General features: G+C 39.6%; 1 protein-coding gene across 1 annotated transcript in view; it reads left to right on the top strand.

Annotated features, from left to right (window-relative positions):
- GRIN3A (glutamate ionotropic receptor NMDA type subunit 3A) overlaps positions 1-18,920 on the top strand; it is a 168,579-nt gene that overhangs the window by 144,144 nt on the left and 5,515 nt on the right. Inside the window, exons 7-8 of the mRNA XM_055271635.2 lie at positions 14,436-14,600; positions 15,947-16,023. Coding sequence (XP_055127610.1) covers positions 14,436-14,600; positions 15,947-16,023 — 242 coding nt within the window. The remainder of the gene's footprint in view (positions 1-14,435; positions 14,601-15,946; positions 16,024-18,920) is intronic.

Below are 18,920 nucleotides of genomic sequence, written 5' to 3' on the forward strand. Positions count from 1 at the left end.
GGACTAAGTGCCCAGCTCAGCCGTCATCCTCATTAGCAGTGGGTTTCCAGGGTTGGCATCCCACACCAGCATTAAGTCCAATGAAGGGGATCTCCAGCTAAATAGGGCAAGGAAAGTGTTCTCCTATAAAGTGCTCTTACCTCCGACACTGGTCCCTACCCCCAGGTGGAGAGAATGGGACATTTAGTTAGTTGTCCCATGGAGAAGAGGCAGTAAAGATTCAGGCTGCAGTGGAATCTCCCTAGGATGCCGAAGTGGCATTATGTCTGTTGCTGAGAGATGCAGAGGCTGACAATTGTGTCTCCACAGCAGAGGTGGATGCTGGCTACACTAGCTATGCTGATTTTGAAAATCAGAACTGAGGCCTAGCAGAGAAACTGAGAGCTCTCTCATTCCAGGAAGCCTTTTCCCTAGTGGAACATTCAGTGCAGAAGTCCTCACACCCTAATAGATCTCCACCATTGGGTGAGCTGGAGCCTGTGGTTCCGGGGCAGATCCAGAATGCATGTGTCTCTTCCCACTCATTTATGTCATGTTGGTAGCTTTAGATCAGCCATGGTGAGAAAAGAACAAAAGCTTTTAGTTGTTTTTGTTTTGTTTAGGAGAACTGGTTTACCAGTAAATACATCACTGCCTGTACCCCAAATGTTACCAGCTCCCTGAGGTCCCACATACTATTGTCAGTTCTCAGAGCATGAACTGTCCTCAGAAGAGCAGGGCTAGGACTTGTCCCAGCATCTGCAGCTCCACACCAATCCTCTTTCTCACAGAGAACCACTTCCCATATAAGATGCTTAAGGCTCTCAAAACAGCAGAACAATGAAACATACTCTCCCTACACTTGCTTAGCCAAGGGATACCACTCAGGTAATTTTTTTCAGGACATGGAAGATCTGTTGAGATTTACCGCTATTTTATTTGGAAGAAGCTGGAAACTGATCTTGACCAAAAATAGAAAAAAAAAGTCCACAAATTTAATCACTTGTAGGGAACCCATCTATCAAGGCACCCTACCATATACTTTTTTATTTAATAGATTACTTAGAAACCACAAAAATAGGAATCCTTACCCCTTCAATTCCTGTTCAACCCTAAAAATTGTGATAAATGCTCCCAACCCTGTGGTGATCAGGGTTATGCACTGTTCAAAGATTCAGACACACCTGGGTTTGGATTCAGTTGCAACTGGGTTGTTATCACACTCACTTCTTTCAGCTGCGTGAGCATGAATGATTTACTTAGCCTCTCTGTGTCTTTCCACCTAATTAAAAAGAGGATCCATCCCAGGGTTATTTTGAGGATTTGAAAAGGCATGCAACACACCTGGAGCACAATTCCACTTTCATTCAACTAATTCCCTTCCCTCCCCCCTTCCTCCCCTTCTACAAGATCAATATGTAAAGGAGACATGAGGCTTACTGGTTGCTTTTGAACACTTACTTAGTTCTTAGCTACACCCACTCTAAAATTAACTGGACAATAGTGTACAGCCCATGTCCAAGCCCAGAGAGAAAACAATGGGAACAATTTCAAGGTCCTCACCACTCCTTCATTTGCAGAGGTGACAACAGACTTTCTGACTTGAGAACTGGAGAATTTTTAAAAGAAAATCTCTATTCCAGCCCAAACTATTTAACTTTTTGTGGAGGAATTTTACATGGAGAAAGTGAGCACATGTCATGCTAGCCAAGAAGACATTATTGTCATTAAAGAGAGACATTATTTATATACCCTGAAATGTGCACATTAAAATATGGAAATTTTAAAATTATGACCAAGAGTTTGAAACATATTGGATTACATGCTCACATTTAACAAAGAGAGAAATTGTATTTCAGTTTCTGGAGTGGCTGGAATTTACAAGCTAATTGTTCAATAAATCTACTCAAGATAGTTACCTAAGGCTTTGTGGCAATGACCTTGAACTGAGAGCCTGTATCTGGATTTAGCACTGGAAAGGTCTAACAGGATATTTGGGTTAAAAGAATCACATTTATTCCCAAATCAGAATGTTTTGTTTTTCCTGTCAGTTAATTGCCAGTTGCCAACAAATCTAGTTCTATACAGTTTCTTGGGATGATGATAATAAACATTTATTGAGCAATTGTCCCATAACTTTTGATATAACCTTTGTTATACATATCATTTAATTATCATAACAACACTGTGAGTCTGGTGCCATTATTTCAGCGTTAGATGATGCCATGTAGAGATCTAGAATCTTCTCCAAAGTCGCCCAGCTGGTAAGTGGCAAAGCATGGATTTGAACCAGGCTTTCTGACCCCAAATCCTGAGCTTTATTTCTACCTCTCTGCATTTATCTTATTTTTATAGCTCCTATATCTACCTGTTACAAATTATTTATTATAGTCTTAACCATGTAATCAAATCAAGCCTCAGTTTTCATAAATGATGAAACTGAAGCCCAAAGAGGTAAACTACTTGTCAAAGAACAAGCAGCCTCCACCTCTTTGGTTCTATACATTGCAATGAAACAGATATGTTAGACAAGACAGTTTTAAACCATGTTCCACCTTTGGCTCATCTTGAGAAACAGGTGACAATATTTAGATTAAACCGACAACACAGGCCAATATGCCCTGAGGCTATAGAGATCAGTCACAATATGTTGTTATGAATCCTATATTGATGGATTGTGTTGCAATCCCCAGACCATATGTTGCAATCCCCAGACCACTAGACACTCTTTTTGAAACAGAGAAAAAAATATGGCCTCAGCAAATTCAATTTAGCTTTGGTGTATATTCTATCATGCTTTAGAAACATTCTCAAGGAAAAAATATCTTCCAGACATTTTTGTTAATTACAAATTCCTAAGCCACTGTCTGAGGAACAGTATGAATTTTTTAAATGAAGACAATTTTTTATTTAAAAAAATTACAAATTCCATTCTCCACTTATACTACTGATTCTTTCTCTCTGTTAAGAGAGAGTAGGTAGTTGGTCTGCTATGGTGTTATATCTATTTTGAATACTTTGAGCAAGAGGAGGCTTGGATGTTTTTAAAAACAGAGTGTCGGCCAGGTGCGGTGGCTCATGCCTGTAATCCCAGCACTTTGGGAGGCTGAGGCAGGCAGATCACAAGGTCAGGAGATCGAGACCAGCCTAGCCAACATGGTGAAACCCCGTCTCTACTAAAAATACAAAAATTAGCTGGGCGTGGTGGCACGTGCCTGTAATCCCAGCTACTCAGAAGGCTGAGGCAGGAGAATTGCTTGAACCAAGGAGACAGAGGTTGCAGTGAACCGAGATCACACCACTGCACTCCAGCCTGGGTGACAGAGCGAGACTCCATCTCAAAAAAAAACAAAAAACAGAGTGTCATTATGGTAGAGGAACAAGGCCACTAGACTGAGAATCAGACTGGACTACTCTGCTGCTGTGTCAACTACCATACCTACCCCAGTAGCCAATGACTGTGAACTATAAATCATGAATCATCAGGAATTAGCTGATTCATAATGAAAAATTATAACACTGAAGGGTCACCATAGTAGCAATAAAGCTGTGTAGATCAGAAGACAGTCTGACCACTCACGGGCTAACTCTGACTCTAAATGTTTGCTTTTGTTGTTACTGGTTTTACATGGTGTTTGTTCTCACAATGCTTTTTAAAAATTACGAATATTTTAAAAATCTGAAGATTGTAAATAAAAAACTAAATTACTACAAAGAAATGCAGGTCACTCTAATATGGAGGTAGCCTTTTATTGACTAAGGAGTCTCTGAAATATTGAGATGAAATTAAGAGTTTCAGTGAAGAAAAATTAACATAGTTACACTCTTTGGCACAGAAGTTCAAAACGGACTGAAGTGTTCACTATTTTTCAAAAATATAACACTGGACACAAAATATTTATCCCTACAATCAATATTTTCTAATGCCTGAAACAGTAGAAAAATGTACAATAATCAAAATAAGTATAGCTGTGTAAAACTTCAAACTTTTATATAATAAAATATAACGAAACAAAGAAAACAAGAAAACATAGAAAAGGAGGAACATAACATGTTAGCAAAAAGGTTAGCAGTTTTTCAAAAAAAAAAAGCCTCACTGTGTCTGATATGCATAAATAAATATGCAAAAAGTCATTATGTGATTCATTCAAAAGGAGATAGGTAAAACAAACACGGAAAAATAGCCTTGCTAATTCAATAAATACAAATTACCATATTTAAAACAGGAAAAATGATTCATTATAAAACAGAATTGGCAAAAATAGAAGCCTTCTAGGCATTGCAGTATCTTTGGTGGCACTGAGAATGGCTTCCACCCTTTTTATGGGTCATTTTACACATCACAAATCATCAGAACAGTTGTATCCTTTGACCAGGTAATCTCACTCATTGCAATATATATCTCAAAGAAATAAAAATATCTTAAAATGCTATACATTGCCAGGCGCGGTGGCTCATGTCTTTAATCCCAGCACTTTGGGAGGCCGAGGCAGGTGGATCGCTTGAGGTCAGGAGTTCAAGACCAGCCTGACCAACATGCTGAAACCCCACCTCTACTAAAAAAATACAAAAATCAGCCGGGAGTGGTGGCACATGCCTTTAGATCCAGCTACTTGGGAGGTGGGGGCAGGAGAATCATTTGAACCCAAAAGGTGGAGGTTGCAGTGAGTCAAGATCGCTCCACTACATTCTGCCCTGGGAGACAGAGTGAAACTCCATCTCAAAACAAGAAAAAAAAAATGCTATACACAAAATTTTTATTGTAGCAATATTTGTCGTATATACAATAAATTATAATATTTAAAAAATTAAACATCTACAGTTGGGGAGTAGTCAAGTCAATTATAACAAAAACAATAGGTGATAGTATTAGGCCACTAAAGTTAATAAATAAAATAATATTTAGAAAATAATATTTTTAGAAATTAATATTAAAATAGTTTATTATGTTAGAAAATAAGTTCTTTTAAAAGCATAATGCAAACTTATTATATCCTATGTTTAGAACTCTGAAAAATATGTGTGCATATGGTCATTCTTCAGAAGAGAAAATGGAGAATTGAAAGTAATTGTTTTATAGTACAAGGATTATGGGTAATCTCACATTTAGTTTTTAAAAATATTTTTCTGAGTCGTTTTAATAATAAATTTTTCAAAAAACTGCACAACAGAGCTAATGTGGCAAATTAAGTACCATTTCAACCCTAAAAGATGGTCGCCCAAGCTTAGAAGAGATGGCGGCTCAAGAATCCCAAGAAACAGGGAGAGAGAAGTATCTTCGCAGCAACATGGGCAGCGCCATGTTGATGAGCCACTAAGCAGTTTCCAGGTTAGAGGAATGCAGAGAGTTCTGTCAAAATCCTTGTTTATCCAAATGTGTGAGCACTACTCACTTAGGCTCATGCACTGTCTCCCTGGATTTTGTGTTGATAAATTATCTCCTCTTCTGTTTCTTTTGTTAAGTGTGATCTTTCACAATGTCTTGGTTAATGAGAAAATTCCAGGTTCTCTGAATGAATCTCTTTTTTCTCCCTCTTCATTTCTTGTTAAATATATGTTTTAATTCCAAATGATTGCACCGCACAATCTTACCTAACTCTCTTCAACCAGACTCTCTCCCCTGGGAAACTCTGTCTTTCATACATCTGGAGCCCACATTTCATGTGGATATCATTCTCCTACTTCTCCCCAAAAAGGGGCCATATGCATAGACACAGCAATGAATCTGCCAAGTTCTTTTGAGCAACTAACTACTCTTCTGGGCAAAATAATCAGGAGGCAATAAACAAATAAATAAATAAATAAATAAAATAGATACCAGGTCTTCAAAATTAGAAATAGTATTTGCTTCTTCCTTGTCCTGCTTCCGAGCATCTATGAGTCATCCATATTTCAGAAGCACCATAGCCTTTTTCTTTTCCTTACCTCTCATTAAAATCATTATTCCTGCCCCTGCCACCAGCTCTCTTATTAAGGAAAAAAATTTTTGAACATCAGCATTTGGCTGTGCAGATCCAGAGAGGAGATGATACAAAGCTTGGTGCATTAGGTCACTGAAAAATACAGTTATTTTCCCAGGTTCTTGCAGTCATTTTGCTCTGGAGAAAAATATTTAATAGGGAATGTCAGAGTAAATGTAATTGTTACTTTTCAGACGTGTGCTTTTTATTTTTTATTGAACTTACTATATACTAGGCTGCTGGAGACAGGCAAAAGCAACACAGCCTTACCCTGTCAGAGAAGACTTCCTAAAACAGGCTCCACCCATTCATTTATGAGATCTGCATCAGGATACAGTCTATCTCAAAAGAAGTTATATTCACACCTTGGAGCTAGAGGACCTTAATCCTTTAAACAGTACATATATTGAATCAGATTATTTGGTTGCAAGCAACAGATTTTTTTTTTTTTTTTTTGAGATGGAGTCTTGCTCTGTTGCCCAGGCTGGATTGCAGTGGTGCAATTTCAGCTCACTGCAGCCTCTGCCTCCCGGATTCAAGCAATTCTCCTGCCTCAGCCTCCCGAGTAGCTGGGGCTACAGGTACGTGCCACCATGCCTGGCTAATTTTTGTATTTTTAGTAGAGACATGGTTTCACCATGTTGGTCAGGCTGGTCTCAAACTCCTGACCTCAGGGGATCCACTTGCCTCGGCCTCCCAAAGTGCTAGGATTACAGGCGTGAGCCACTGCGCCCGGTTGCAACAGATTTTTAAACTTAAGCAAAAACCTATCAAAAGAATAATGGGAAAGCTCAATGTTTTGAAGTAAGAAAGAGAGTAATAGATGAAGCCTCGAACCACAGCACTCCAAGGATGCTAGTGCAGGAACTAGGGGACTATGTCTTTGGGGCACTGACACTGGAAATGACTCATCTCCAAACACCTTTGATAGCCAGTGTTTCTGCTTCAGATTCACACTGGCTGGCCTTGAGTCCCATGCTTTGCCTGGTGAACAGGGAGCAGGGAGTCTGTGATTGGTAGATACACCAAAACCAAATGAAGCAGGAAGAGGGCAGTTCCCCAAAGAAAGGATCCTAAGAAAACAAAATCAATACATTCCTCCTGAAATTTTTGCATTCAGTTTTCAATGTTTTACTTCAGTAATTTAAAAAATTTTTTGTCCCAGTTTCAACAGTAGGTCCCTAGATTGGTGAATATTAGCATGATCAGGTCAGGCAAGCAACCCTGGGCCTGGTTTCCTCTCCTTTTAATTGAGAATGTCCATCTCCACCCTTCTGTCTTAACTCTTCTAGGAAGCTTCTGTGATATAATGAGACTGTTTGGGATTGGGGGTGGGGGGAATTATGCAAATTTATTTTATACAAAAAAAATCCTAGTTTTCATATGCTTTCATTCATTCATTTAAAAAATATTCACAGTGCTGGGCACTGTTCTAAGCAATTAGAGTATGTACTGAGCAAAATGGACAAAAGTGCTGCCCTCCTGTAGCTTACATTCTACTTTGGTGGGGAAATAGGCAATAAACAAATAAACACATATTATGTCAGGAGAGAAATAAAGCAAAGTAAGAGAGATAGATTGTATCTGAAAGAGGAGGGAAGGAGGAAGAGAATTTGCCTTTTTAAGCACAATGATTAGAGTAAACTTCATGGATAGGTGACATTTGAGAAGAAACCTAAAGAAAGTGAGGGAAGGAGCAATATTGATTCCTGGCAGAAGAGTTTATAGGCACAAACAGAAAATGAAAAGACCCTCAAGTGGCAAGTTGCTCAGTAGATTTAAGGAACAATAAGGAAGCCCAAGTGGCTGAGCAAAGTCAACCAGTGAGAGAGAAGAAGGATATGAGGAAATAGATCTTGTAAGGCCTTGTAGCCCATTGCAAGGACTCTGAATTTACTCTGCAAGAGACAGAAAACCATCACCAGGCATTGAGCACAGGAGTGACATGACAGTCATTCTCACTGCTGTGAAGAAGACAGAAGGGGTTAGGGAAAACAACTAGCAGGCTGTCTCAATAATCTATGTGAGGTGAGAGGGGATGGTGGCTTGGATCAGGGTGGTTGGTGGAGGTGGTGAGATGTTGAATTCTGGATATACTTTGAAGGTATTATTTAAAACTCACATTGGAATGGAAAATCCACTATCATCTGCCTGTGAACACAAGAGGTTTCAATTGTGTCTGAGTCTGAGTGACAAGATATACAGCTGCCTTTGTAATTCAGCAGTTCCTCCCCTAGGATCACATTGTTTAAATGTGCTATGCATATGTGCATCTTCCCACCATATTTGCAGATACACAGGGTAATGGGATGCTAGAGAAAGACAGGAATCAAAGGTGGTTCTAAGGTTTTTTTCCCTGCGTCATGGCAAGGATGGAGGTTCATTGATATGAGAAAGACTGTGCAAGCAGCAGGTTTCAGAGGGAAAATTAGGAGTTTGCTTTTAATGTGTTATCTTTGCAATGTCTATTCATTACCTAAGTAAAGAGGCAGACTAGGAAGTTAGGACAGAAAAGCCCTCAACTCTTGGGAGTCATTGACATCTGGGTGGTATTTAAAGCTGACTCTGAATGAAAACATGAGTGTAGCTGAAAAACTGAAAGCATGCCTATGTTTACAGTCAGAAAGATGAAGAAGAAAAGCAAAAGAGACTAAGGTACAACAAAGAGAGAGAAGTATCACAAAAACAAAGTTAAGAAACTATACCAAAGAAGATGGAATAATCAATGGCATCCAAGCTGCCGATACACGAATAAGGTGAAAACTGACCATTAGATTTGGCAATATGGAGGCCATTTTTTACTTTTACAGGCATTGTTTGACAGGTGATGGGAGGGGACAAAAGTCTGACTGAAGAGGGTCTAAGGGAGAATGGGAGAAAAGGAATTAGAAGCAATGAGTATAGACAACACTCTAGAAAACCAGATAAATCAGGTGGTTGCCATGTGCTGGGAGGTGTGGAATGGGCACAAGGAAGGATTAGCTGCATAGATCTTGATTAGTAACATCAAAAACAAATGATGAGTGAAACACTCTATCTGCATTTCTTGCTAGAGACTTGAGAACTAGTCACTAATCGAGCCAGCTGTCAGATGTTTCAAGTGACGACATCTGAACAAAATACAAAGCAGGGTTTGGGCAAAAACAAAGTTTATAATCTTATCCTCTACATGTTACTGATCTTGTCAGAGACCACACCTGTGATAGTACAAACATCTCCTTTTATCTGAATTTGGTCCGTTCCAAGAAATGTGTTGGCTAGTAAATTTTTAGATGGTGGAAGCCCTTTCCATTATTTCAAATGGAAAAAATAATAAAGTATTCCCATCTCATCCAAAAATCTCAAGCAGTTTCCCTAAATTCTCTAAAACACTCTTAGGCACCTATATGTATTTAATATCTAATGCATAATGTATGGATATGTGACAATCTACCAAGAATTTCTGCATAATATAAAACATTTAAAACATTAGTTTTATAATGCATAATTAGTTGCTATTCCTGGATGCAACATGCCGAGTACAGTATCAGATACAAACTATGTTTTTTCTTCACAGTGTAGTAAATATATACTAACATAAATTAATAATAAAATTCTAAAGAAATATAATGAATATAAATAACATTTAGAAAAATGAAATACATAAGCAAGGCAATTTTTTGAATGATTACTTACCAGTTAAAGAGTTGCCTAAGTGAGATGGGGTGGGCTAGAGTAAGTCTGTGAAGGACCAAGTGGAGCAATTTGGGAGGCTGAGGCAGGTGGATTACCTAAGGTCGGGAGTTCAAGCCTGGCTAATATGGTGACACCCTGTCTCTACTAAAAATACAAAAATTAGCTGGGTGTGGTAATGCATGCCTGTAATCCCAGCTACTTGGGAGGCTGAGGCATGAGAATTGCTTGAACCTGGGAGGCAGAGGTTGCAGTGAGCCGAGATTGTACCACTGCACTCTAGTCTGAGCCTCAGAGTGAGACTCTGCCTCAAAAAATCAAATCAAATCAATCAATCCTGTGACAGCCTTCTCTCTTTGGCCCTTGAGTCTCTGGAAGTGTGTGGCTATGAGCTAGCAAATGAAGCTGCAGCTGAAGCAATGGGATAACGGGGGGAGAAAACAACCTCAAAACATATGTTTGTTTGCATTCTTTTTGCATTCATTTACAAGGCTTTTGACAGCATGAGACTGGACTTCTGCTTGCATTTCTGAATGTGCTACCCACTCAAGTCACTCGCAGCTGCAATTATCATTTTGTCTGCATCACCTCAATGTATTTTAAATATTTGATATTGAATATTCATAACTCCTTTTCTTCCTCTGACCAGTAGTGAGTATCGAGTTGAGCAGTTTTTTACTAGGAAGAAAGTTTCACTTGATAATATGGGGAAGATGCACATATGCATAGCACAGTTAAACAATGTGATCCTAGGGGAGGAACCACTGAATTACAAAGGCAGCTGTATATCTTGTCACTCAGACTCAGACACAATTGAAACATTTTCTCTTGTGTTCACAGGCAGATGATAGTGGATTTTCTATTCCGATGTGAGTTTTAAACAAAAAATTTTGATAGTTGTTATAGTGAATAGTGAGGATTCAACTAGAAAAGGATACCTATAAATGGCGATTGCTTGAGAAGCATTGCAGGCTTTGGCATCAGACAGTCCTGGATCCGCAGCCTGGATCCCAACTTAGTAGCTTGCATGATCTTGGGTAAGTAAGGTTATTAACCCCTATGAACCTCTGCTTTCTCAAATGTGAAATAAGGATAATAACACTTAACTTACAGGGTAATTATAAGATCATAATACAGGTATATTTTATCTGGTATATGTATTAAATGCCAAATTTAAAAACAATAACTACTTCTGTTAGTCTATTAGCATGTGGGTATAAACAACAGAAGTTTAAAGAAAAAAATGTGTAATATAAACAATACGGCCTATTTGTTATTGAGGTACTAAGAGAAAAATAAAACTAAATATTGTTATGCACAAGAAAACAGAGGGAGCCATGTCCATAAAGGCAAGATGACTCACTGCGAGTTACATCTTTCCTCCTCATCTTGGCAGTGTCTTATAAAAAAGCAGTGCCCATCTGCTCGGAGTTTAACTGAATGTTTGATGATATTACAGTCCAAACTAAATTCTCCCAGTCTGTTCTTAATCCACAGCAATAACTCACTGAATCTTTCATATTATAGCCATATCCTGTACACATTAAAATAAGTCTAGGTCAAGGACTATTTTCAGACATATTTGTATGTACTTTCTGCATGTCAGGTTTACATAACTAGTCACCATTTGCACACAGAGATGTCCCAGGAAAATCCCTAGTACCTCTGAAGCCCTTGGGGTCCAATGTGCTTCCCTACCAAACCCTTTCCCAGACCAGCATTCCTTGTTTCCTAGGCCTGGGCTTCGGCCTGCATTCCCAAGTCATCTGCCCAATTTTCCTGCCTTGTGCCAGTCTCTGAGCCCCTGCTCAGCTCCAGACTTTTCTTTCCTAGGGACCCTAACACTGGTCTTTGATTCACAGCCTGCAGTACTGGCATGGAGGGAAAGAGATTTCCTGAGCTAGGATCCAACACAGCCTGAAATCTCCGACCTTTGCTTCTGAGTCCTGACTCCCAGATAGACTTCCTTATGCACCCTATGCCTGAATCATGCCTGGCCGGCTGTTTCTCCAGAATCGAGGTGAAGAGAGGTGGGGAGAATGAAAGGAAAACCTTTAAAGAGGATGGGAGGATCATTCACATCAGACAAATTAGTCAGTGAAGACTGTGGGCTCTGAAAACAGACGGCATGGGTTTGAATCCCAGCTCTAACCTTCACGAGCTATGTGACCTTGGACAAGTTATTGAACTTCTTTGTTGCTCAGTTTCTTCACTTACAAAATGGAGATTATACCAGTACTTACCTTATAAATTGTCATAAAGATGAGGAAAGTTGCTACATTGATAAAGTGCTCAGAATCATGCCTTACACATATTCAATGCTAAATAATTATAAATTATAATGATGATCAAAAGCTTCCAGCAAAGGGATAACACCCAGGCTCCTTAGTATGGCATCTGAGGATTTGCCTAGTGTGGCCCTGTTTCTCTCCCACTGCATATCTTTGTCCATGTGTGCCATTATAACAAAATACTCGAGACTGGGTACTTTAGAAAGAAGAGAAGTGTATTCCCCACAGTTCTGGAGGCTGGAAGTTCAAGATCAAAGCACCACCAAGTTTATTGTCTTAGTAAGGGCCTAGTCTCTGCTTCCAAGATGGCATCTTGTTGCTTGTCCTCCACAGGGGACAAATGATGTGTTCTCACATGGTGAAAGGCTGGAAGGGCAACAAAAGGGACTAGCTAGCTTCCTCAAGCCCTTTTATAAGGGCACTCATCCCTTCATAAGGGCTCTTAATACCAACCCTTGGAGTTTAGGTTTAAACATATGAGTTTGAGAGGGACATATACATTCAAACTATGGCACTATTCATGCCTTGCATACTCTTCCTTCAGCCACAGCAGTCAGTTTCACAACACTATACCACTGTCCGGGAAAGTCATGTCTTTTTTCCTTGGTTTATGCTACCCTCGGGTTAGTATGTTCACTTTCCCCACCCAACCTCCCCATCCTGCCTCTCTTATTCAAATGTTATCTCATGAGCCAGCTTCCCCACAAATCCCAGGAAGCGTGGATCAAATGTATCATGGAGGTATATGTTTGTTTTCTCCCTACACTCAAGCTGTTTAAAAGGAAAGATATAACTTTCTTCTATCTCCATCTCATGATACGCAGAAGAGTGCCTGGTACCCAGTATTAACTCAATATATTAAGTATTTTTACTTCTACAGGATTGACTCTTGTCATTGATGCCAATGGCTAAATAATGGCTGTTTTAGAGTACATAGGAGGGTTTTCTTTATCTACACAAATCACTTAGCAAAGTGCTGGCCACAGATATTTATTGTTAACTACTATTGTTGCTATAACTGCTGCTGTTTTGGTGTATAGCAGTAGAGCAGAAAGAGCCCAGGCTTTGGAGCTGAACAGAAATGGACTGAAAGACCAACTTTGCCACGTAAAAGCTGCAGGAACTCCACTTTCCTTAGTTATAAAATTAAGGTTATAATATCTATTTTAATGTAAAACACTTGGCAGAAAGTAAGCAACCAATAAATATCATTAGGTTCCTTCTCTTTCTCTTCTATGCCTATTTTTGTGGCTTGGCTCAGTTTACTACACTTCTCTGCTCTCACTTTCCTCATCTGTAAAAATGAACTAGATGACTTCCATGTTCCCTACCAGATCCAAATTCCAAAGTTACTGAACTCACTATCTTTTTCCCCTTAAATCTACTCATTCTCTTCCCTGGGGGAGGTTCTTTTCTTGATAGCTACCTAGTATATTAAATTGTTTCAATTCTCTATCTCTCTCAATCTCTCTCTAAGAGGCCATAAGGTGGTCCAGACCCAGGGCCTTGGCACAACTCCAGGGGCCATTTGCACAGTGGATTAACATAAGAATAGCGCCTGTCAACTGAAGAATCATGAGCTTCATAAATTTGGCCAGGAGATCTTTATTTCTCATAAAGGGTTGCAGTCAGCAGGCCAGCCATCCTGCAGAATGGGAAGCATAGCCTCAGCAGAAGCTGAGAGCAAGCACTTCAAGGGAGGGGTAAAAGGGAACAGGAATTTATGCTGAGTGGGGTGGCTGAGTATACATATTGAGTAAGCTATAGGAGGAGTCATAAATATTTATGAAAAGAGATACATACACGTGCAGTTGAGCTTCATGCCTCTTCCTGGGCCCCATGTTCAAAAAATGGTGGCATTAGCATGACCCGAGAGTGGAGATTTTGGTCTTCTGATGTCCAAATGTGAAGCAGAGGACATGAAAACCCTCATTGTGCATCCCCCACAAGTTGGCCAAAACCATCTGGAGATTGTGGTCATTTTTTAGGAAGGGTGCATTGGGAAACTGGTGAGCTGTCACACTGAAACTGCAAAGAGGGAGGGAGAATCTGGTTATGGCCTTAGATCATTAGCTAAAGGTGATAAAGCAATGAGTTATCGGTTTCTTGTTTTCCAGAGCTAGCTTCTGCTTACTTCTTAAGAAATAATTATGGCTAAAGGTTAATAAGGAAGGGACATACTGAGGCATGACAGACCTCCCATCCTATCAAGGCCAGGAACTCAGTTTTTAAGGTTTCTTCGGGGTCACCATGTACAAGAGAAAGTTCGTTCAGTCGGTTGGAGAGCTTTTAATTTTATTTTTATTTCTCACCCTCTAGGCATTGGGTGCTCCTCGGCAGCCCTCAGTCCAACCCTGGCTGAATTTCTTTCATGATGTATAATGAAGGTCACAGAACACACAGGGAGAAATAGTCTCCAGCTTTCCTTGAGTCCAGAAAAAATGAATATCCATCTGAAAACCAAAGAGTACACAAAGCATTGGGCCAGGTATATCATTGTATTCACAGCCCTTTCTTTCCTATTCTGTCACAGACTTTGCAAATGGGCATCAAACACTTCTCTGGACTCTTTGTGCTGCTGTGCATTGGATTTGGTCTGTCCATCTTGACCACCATTGGTGAGCACATAGTATACAGGCTACTGCTACCACGAATCAAAAACAAATCCAAGCTGCAATACTGGCTCCACACCAGCCAGGTGAGTGCCACAGGTGTCTTGCTCCGATATTCTTAAACTGTAGAATTCCTAGTGATGGGAGGATCCAGAGCCCTATGTCAGATCAATATGATATGTTAACACAATAACGAGGGTGGGGTAGGCACTCTCATTAGAGCAGAAGGAATTCTGTCTATCCCATTAATTCACTTTTGCCTTAAATTAACCTATCCCACAGTGCTCCTTCCTTTCCTATAACCCTCCACTGTTGCTCATAATAGAAGAAATAGAACTTTTTTTTAACCAGGTTTCACTTAATAGTGACAGTCTGAAAAGATGGTGTGAAAGATTTATTTCCTAGGTTCTTTTCTTGCCAAAATTGAAACCTATTACATGAGTTTAAAGTCCCTGGTCCCCTTTAAGTGACCCCACTTGCCCCTGTTCTCTCTGCTTTTTCCCTGGTCCAGAGAGGTTTGAGACCCACTGGGGCCAAGGCCAAGCTTCACAAGGCTGCAGTTCTCTCCTGTCATCTAGACATCGACGCACTGATTTACAGGAAGAACTGAAACTGTCAAGCAGACTGGTGATTCAAACACACTCATTTGCACATCTCTCCCTGAATGAAATTGGCATGGAGACCCAAAATATAGTCAGAAGGCTTCATAATGATGGAAGAACTCTAACAAAGGGAATGGTTTCACTTGACCACAGCAAGGCTGGATGAGCCATCCTGGCCTCTCCTGTGGTGAGACCGCCTCCTGCCCTCCAGTGTACCATGGATTACCTCCCAGCATGGAGGCTGTCACTTCTGCATTTACCCTATTCATGTATTCATATACCCTCATACTAAACTCCTCACTTTGGTAACACTTTTTTTTTTCTAGTTAGGTTACTATCATTGGTTTGGTTACAGTCGAACCCTGTTCTTCCTACTTTCTTCCTGGGAAGTATTTGGTCTTCTAGGAGAACTCCGCAGATCTTCCTTATTGTATGCTCATATGACTAATTCTCAAGAGTCCTCCTTCCCTTCTTTGTTTTGGTTGTCAATAATTTTATAATTTTTACTCATCTTTAGCAATTGTTGAAGGCCTTTTTCTACACATTAGTTATGATTGTGCCTCCTTACATCACATACCATTTTATAATACTGAGCTTTCCATCAGAACACTTTTTTGTTTGTCCAGGTGGAATAATAACCTCTAATTAGAATTTTTGTTCTTTTGAGATTTGAGGCTGAATGTTGATCTATTTTTAGGCATTTCTGGAATTTGTTTAAAGAGGCCAAGGTTTGTAATGACTACATATACTGTTAAATCTCAAGTGGTTCTTTGTTCCCTGACCTATGTGTTTCTCATAATTTCTACCTGTGAATCTGTTTTCTCCACCAGAGATTACACAGAGCAATAAATACATCATTTGTAGAGGAAAAGCAGCAGCATTTCAAGACCAAATGTGTGGAAAAGAGGTAAGAAGGGGCCAACGGCAACTGTCTTTATATTTGTAAAATAATATTTAGAGATCGAACTGTATAATTATTCAGATCAAATCAGGACAATTTATCAAAAGAATCAGTATAAATAGAGGGAAATAAAACATAAAATAAAAAATGTATATGGAAACTAAAACGCAGTGTACACAATATACTGTCATGGTTAGAAGTGTAGTCATGGACTCTAGGATCAACCCTCTGGATCCAAATCCTGTCTCCAAGACTTATGATATGTGTTATTTTGTGTAAGTCACTTATTTAATCTCTCTGCACCTCAAGTTCCTCATTCGTAAAGTTGAGATAAAAACAGTACCTATTTCCTAGAGTTGTCATAAAGATTAAATGAGATCATACATGTAAATCTCTGAATGAAAGGAAATGCCTAATAAATATTAGCTATTATCATGTACAAAATACATGTAAGAATTAATGAGTACTGCAGGCAATTAATTCCATGTTTTACTGTCTTTTTGGCATATTTCCACTCCCTACTCCTTTCTAGCACTCCTAGGAACAGAGTATTGGAAATACAAAACAGACATGTCCTGCCTAATTCATTTCCTGGCACTTTTCTATAAACTCCCTAGCAAAGAGGATCTTGTTAATAGGAAATAACAAACATTAAATGCATTGATGACATCTGAAAATTGAAGCTCTTCACTCTCACTGCACCAGGCTGTGGATGACTGTTCCCTATTTCATGGTGACTAAAGATGTCAGAAGCACTTGGGTCTGGTTCCTGGCTGGTCTCTGCTGCCTGTTACCTAAGGCAACCCTACTGATTCTTTCGTACGCCCAGAGGCCTCAGATGAGGGCACACCTCTCATCATAACAGAAGAAAAAGGGATGGAAAACAGGATTCTTTTTCATTGTTTGTATCTCCTCTGGGACTGCTGCAGTCCCCTTCTATGCAGTCTCCATCTAGCTTGTCAGAATCATTTCCTTCATCTCTTGAAGTATCTCTTTCCAGTCAATGAGCACTCCCCCCGCCCCTCTCAGTCTGTGGTATTCCCACATCATCTTGCAAGTCTGTTAGTGACAAGCTGTATACTAGTCCAGTCACAGCTGTTCCATGACATGTTACATCTATTTTTTCTATTTTTAACATAAATTTTTAATAACAGTAACACAAGAAGACATAGCAGCAAATGTGTCATCTTACAACGACAAAATATTTGTTTTCCAGCTATAATAGAAACAGGAAGCCCAATGATCCCATTTCCAACTGTGATATGATTCATATTCACATCTTTCTCACATAAATTGAAAACCATTTGTGTCTTTTGATGCAACTTACCCATTTTTCTTGGCAGATTCCCTTCCTAAACCCCTTATTTTGAGGATCTAAGGAGAACCCCTTATTTTGAGGATCTAAGATGTTCATGGTTTAGCTTGGGCTCACATTTCCTGTGCCTACCTCTATACAACCCAACATTAGCAACCTGTCAAACACAATGAGTGTTTGGGGTACCATAGCTGTCATGTCTCTTTGGAATAGTCCAGTGGAGTATTGAACCTCAGTGTTACATAATTGCTCCAGGGAAGCCTATTTTACCCATTTTTAGTGTTAAATACAGCTCACTCACTGGTCACGTAACACTCTAAGACTGAAGAAGGCTTGAATCAAAGCAAAGCCTAAATGTTATTGAGGTTAGGAGTACAACACCGGCCTTGGGTTATTTTTTCCAAGTAGACACTGAGTCTTACACTCAGCATTTGTCACCTTGCACTCATAAGTACCCACATCAAATATCAGATGCCTGGTGATACTAGCAACTAGAATTTGGCACGAAGTCCAGCATTTGTTTATTCTTCTATATTACCGGATAGACATACAAAGCTCTGGAGAAGACCAGTCCAGCTATCTTTACTTACCTTATCACTGTGGCTGTCTAGACAGTCGAAGAAAATGTGTAGATGCTCTACTCTCAGGTTTTCCCTGCTATGAACCATTGTAGGGCATTAGAACGCTCTCCCCCTCTTCTCTTGGAAGTGTATCTATGCAAATGCTCACGCGTGCTACAACTTGACATCCCTCCTCTGTGCTCCGTATTTACTGAACAAATAAAAGAGCAAATAGATAAATGAATGAATTACTAACATGGGTTTGAGGAAATGCTTGGAGAAATTTGGGGCCATGATAATGGAAGTAGGTATTGTCCCTTTTTCATTTAATGCAAAGAAAATAAGGTACATACTGCAGGAGATGATTTATATATAGCCCTGGGTTTATTCAACATGTGATTTCACGTAAGGTTTTGGTCTATACTTCACCTTACTGTGTTCCCAGTCAATACACGCCACCCCCCTTTTCCCTTTCCTCTCACCCCAAGACACACAAAAATTACAAACTACATAACAGCACAACAAAGATTACTTTAAGATTATTCAAATTCAATAGGAAAAGATTTGAAGAAAAAAATTAAAGGGAATTATAAAGCTAGAAGGAAAATTACATCTCCTCTCTGATTCAGGTCTAAAGCCAATGGAGCTATAAGTGGGTTCATTACAGAACTTTTGCCCAGCCCAGGATACAAGAAAACTGAGCTCTGGTACCCTCTGCTCATTTATATAAAACTTAGACTATGAGGCATGTTAAAGAACCACAGGGTGGTTTGGAGTGTTTCAATGGCTTGGGGCATGTATAAGTTGGTCTTTGCTACGTGATAAATCATCCCAATACTTAATGTTTTAAACAACAGCAAGTTGCTTACTAATTCATGGATCAGCTGTGCAGTTTGCTGATCTGAGCCAGACTTGGCTGATTTTGGCTGGGTTTGCTCATATGTCTGTAGCCAATTTTGGGGGACGAGGAAAGCAGCTAAGGGCTGTCTGGTCCATGATGGCCTCAGTTGATCAACTGGAAAGCCTGA

The sequence above is a fragment of the Symphalangus syndactylus genome, chromosome 3, assembly GCF_028878055.3.
Source record: "Symphalangus syndactylus isolate Jambi chromosome 3, NHGRI_mSymSyn1-v2.1_pri, whole genome shotgun sequence".
Taxonomy (NCBI): Eukaryota; Metazoa; Chordata; class Mammalia; order Primates; family Hylobatidae; genus Symphalangus; species Symphalangus syndactylus.